This window comes from Corvus brachyrhynchos, unplaced genomic scaffold (assembly GCF_000691975.1).
Source record: "Corvus brachyrhynchos isolate BGI_N302 unplaced genomic scaffold, ASM69197v1 scaffold464, whole genome shotgun sequence".
Classification (NCBI taxonomy): domain Eukaryota; kingdom Metazoa; phylum Chordata; class Aves; order Passeriformes; family Corvidae; genus Corvus; species Corvus brachyrhynchos.
This window is the reverse complement of record NW_008237875.1, coordinates 12,320-16,680: the sequence shown is the minus strand read 5'-3', so window position 1 is coordinate 16,680 and position 4,361 is coordinate 12,320. Positions and strand designations below refer to the sequence as shown.

The 4,361-nt window shown below is 42.7% G+C and overlaps 1 protein-coding gene across 1 annotated transcript in view; it reads right to left on the bottom strand.

Moving 5' to 3' along the window:
- Positions 1–3,900, bottom strand: part of LOC108446234 — a gene marked incomplete at its 5' end in the record, with an annotated part of 6,044 nt that extends 2,144 nt beyond the window's left edge. The window contains 2 exon segments of the mRNA XM_017732281.1: positions 1,898–2,215; positions 3,017–3,900. Coding sequence (XP_017587770.1) covers positions 1,898–2,215; positions 3,017–3,900 — 1,202 coding nt within the window.
- Between the last annotated feature and the right edge of the window lie 461 nt (positions 3,901–4,361).

Here is a 4,361-nt window from a genome sequence, read left to right as displayed (position 1 = left end):
GCCAACCCTTGGGCTTTGGTCCTTGTCTTGTTTGATTCTTATTCCACATGTTAGCCCCCCCATACGTCCAGAATTCTGAGCAGTTGGGGTAGCTGCCTATAAATGTTAAGTTCCCGCATTTGGAGTCTGTCTTATTCCCTCCTGAGTTTTTAGGTACAGATTCTTCCCAGCACCGCTGCACGCAGGATACTGGTGAGGACCCAATTATTGGCTCTTCAAACTCTAATTTCCACTGAAGTTGATCTAGGGATATGTTGACATAATGTGAAAGGTTATTAGTACTAAGTGCAGCATGGATTTCTGTTGTATTAGGGAATGTTGCCCCAACCAAAGGAAAGCCTCTGGCAGAATTTTCAGGCAGCTGGGAACATATCCAGCAATCAATTAGATTAAAGTTCTCAACAACACCTTTGAGCAATCGAAGGTATGTATTTTGATCCCATGTGCCCGCCCCAGTTACTAATGCCACTAATATGGTCCAAATCATGTTGTGTTGATTTTTCATATTTGAAGGCGCAGAGGTCCTGTTCTTCTTGCTTCCCACTCTGGTTTTGGTGCAGGTTTGGTCGTTGTATAATGGATCCAAGTCAGTTTTCCTTGTACTTGAATTGCTGCATGAGTGGTCAGCAGTGTCTGATAAGGTCCTTCCCATTTTTCCTGAAGTGGATCCCCTGAAAGACACTTAACATAAACCTAATGTCTTGGATTCACAATATGAAAGGGTTTATCAGGTGGTGGCAGTTGAAAATTAACAACTGTAGTGCGTATTGATTGTAATTTTTGACCTAAATGCTTTACATAATCTATTAAGTAGCTTTGCCCTACCAGAGCCACACTGTCATTGTGAATCACGTTTGTTCCATAGGGCCTTCCATACAGAATTTCAAAGGAACTTAGTTTTTCCTTAAGCTGTGGTTTTACCCTAATTCTTAGCAAAGTCATGGGCAGAGCCTGATACTAATATAAATTAGTTTCTTGACAAATTTTTTGCTAATTGTTGTTTTATTAAGTGATTCATCTTTTCCACTTGTCCACTTGCCTGAGGCCTGTGTGGTGTATGTAACTGCCAGTGTATGCCCAGTAGATGACTCACTCCCTGCACCACCTGGGCTACAAAGTGTGATCCCCTATCAGAATTCATTTCCCTGGGCACCCCAAATCGTGGAATAATTTCTTGTATTAAAGCTTTAACAACTTTATTCATTCTACAAGGGAAAGCTTCTGGCCAACCTGAGAAAGTGTCTGTGAGGGCTAAAAGATACCTGTATCCCCCTTTTTTAGGTAATTCAGAAAAGTCAATTTGCCACACATGCCCTGGTAAAGCTCCTTTAGGGATAGTCCCTGTGTTTAACCTAACAGTGGTATTAGGGTTGTTTTTAAGACAGATTTCACAAGTGGAAGTTATGTCCTCAATTGTCTCCTTTAATTTTGGTGCTATCACTTTGTCCTCTAAGTGGTTATGCAGAGCATCAACTCTCTAATGTGTCTTAGAATGTTTGCTCTGGATAAATAATTTTAACAGTTTTCTGGGTATGACTATGAGACCCTTTATCCCACCCCACCCATCTGTTCCCATTTGTCTCTTTTCTTGTATCTAATTTAAATCATCAGTGTCGTATGGTGGGGGGTTTTCACCCATAAGGATGTTAGAAGGGATTAAAGCTAGGGCTTGGATCTGAACCCCACTGGCCACTGCCTTTGCTGTTTTGTCTGACATAGCATTTCCCAGTTCAGGGATGGTGCTGCCCTGGGAGTGTCCTTTACAATGCATTATAGCCACTTTTGAAGGTTATAGCACTGCTTCCAGCAACTGTAAGATTTCAGTAGCATGCTTGATTTCTTTCTTCTGTGAGGTTAATAAACCCCTTTCTTTCCAGATAGCCCCATGAGCATGTACCACCCCGAAGGCATACCTTGAATCAGTCCAAATGTTGATAGGTTTTCCTTCGGCTAATGCCAGGGCTGGAGTCAGGGATATTATTTCAGCCTTTTGAGCTGATGTCTCCACAGGTAACAGATTTGCTTCAATGATGGCATCTGTGGTTGTAACTGCATACCCAGCAAACCGCTTACCATTCTTGACATAACTGCTTTCATCAGTCAACCAGTTTTCCGCATTTTCTAGCGGAGAGTCCTTCAGGTCTGGACTGCTGGAGTAAACTGCCTCCACGGTTTCAATGCAGTCATGCTGTACGGGCTCTTCAGTAACTTTGCCCTGGAGGTAAGCTGCTGGGTTTAAGATGTTAGTTACTTGAATACTCACATCCTTTGATTCTGCTAGGACAGCTTGGTATTTGAGAAAGCAAGATGGGGTTAACCAGTGATTTCCTTTCTGTGTGAGTGCTGCTGACACTGTATGAGAGACAAAAACAGTCATCTGCTAGCCCATTGTGAACTTGTGAACTTCCTCTATGTTCAGGATCACAGCTGCCACTGCACGCAGACAAGGGGGCCATCCTTGGCTGACCATGTTGTCTTGGGGTGACGTTATGATGTGTATCCCATATCGCTGCCTATGCCCAGAAATTAATTTTTGTGCCTTTCTATGCCTCCAAACTGAGCCTGAGAGGGGGAAGAAAAAAAAAATGAGCAAAACTTTCTCAAAGCAGTTTGCAGCTCGTTCAAGGTCATATAAAGATAGCAGGGGTTTTTTCCCCCCAGCTGCGGCAGGGGAGCGAGGAAGCACCCGGCTTGCTGCTTTCCAGTCAGCTTTTGGCCAGTTGTTTTCAGTTTCTTGTTCTCCGGAGAGAGACTGAGAGTTGGACTTTGCTTTTCCTTCTCTGGAATTCCGGATTTTCTCCCTTTTCTACTGGACTGCTTTCAACCTCAGAGCATCGGGAGGACTTTCCACCGGGCACAGAGGGCCTGGCCCTGGGCCAAGCCCCAGCTCCGAGGAGACCAAAGGGAGGACTCTAATGCTTTCCCAGGTTTTTTCCTCCACAGTGAAAGATTTTACCATTTAACCTTATTTTCCTTTCCCGTGTGTTTGTTAAATAAATAGTTTTATCTTCTTCACTTTCCTTCGAGGAAAATTTTTTTGTCCCAGCTTCTGTGCCAAAAGTCCCAGTGCCAGTCCTTGTCTCTCATGTGAGAACAACAGAAAAGGTTTAGTGACATCTGGTATGCCCAATGCTGGAGCTTGCATCAACTCACGTTTCAGAGTTACAAATGCATTATTAGTTTCTGGTGTCCAGCATAGGTGAGTTCCCCCAGTCTCTTTTAGGAGTTGGTATAAAGGTTTCACAATTAGTCCATAGTTGTAGATCCATAATCTACACCATCCTGTCATTCCCAGAAAAGTTCTCAGTTCTTTGATTGTAGTTGGCCGGGGCATTTGACAAATTGCCTCCTTCCTGTTATTTCCCAAGGCTCTCTCTCCTCCCGCCAGTTCATATCCCAGATATGTAACTTTCTGGAGGACTAGCTGAGCCTTTTCAGGGGAGACCCTATATCCACTTAGTCCCAGACAGTTTAAAAGACTTACAGTCCAGTTCTTGCAGTCTTCACGGGTCCTTGTTGCTATTAGTAGGTCATAAATGTACTGCAGGAGTGTACCTTCCTGAAGTGGCGGTGTCCAGGCTTCCAGTTCCTTGGCTAATTGATCTCCAAATATCGTGGGGCTATTTTTGAATCCTTGTGGCAATATAGTCCATGTAAGTTGGCTTTTTCTCCCTGTTCTGGGATTTTCCCATTCAAAGGCAAAAATTTACTGACTGCTTTCTGCTAATGGCAGACAAAAGAAGGCATCCTTTAAATCTAAAACTGAAAACCACACCCAGTCACTTTGTAATTTTGTAAGTAAAGTGTAAGGATTGGCCACTACGGGATGAAGTGTTTTTGTTATTGCCTTTATTGTCCTTAGGTCCTGAACCAATCTATAACTTCCATTTGGCTTTTGTACTAGTAGAATTGGTGATTTACAAAAATATGGGCATTGATTTAATATCGACACCCAACTAAGACGGACAAAGACTCTCTAACAGTTTAGAGTTAGAAAGTGTATGTTTATTCCAGCGCCGGGCAGCTGCACGGGATAACTCCCTAATACGCAGTGCAAAGTTACAAGCCAATACAAAGTCTATTTATTTACAAAAGTTCTGAATATTAAAAATACAAATGCATATTTTTAACATCAACACCTCCCATTCTCTGCTTTGTATGATAATTAGCTTAAAAGTTATTAAGCATGCGTGGTATGTTCTCTGAATTGGGTCAGTGGTCTCCTTATTTGGGGAGGGGTCCTGGAAGATTAAGTAAAACTACTCTTCCTCACTCTGACCTTTCTACCTTTCTGGGTTTTGACAATACAGATTACTCTTGGTGAACTTCCAGTTCCTCTCTTTGTGACTTCTAAATAGGTT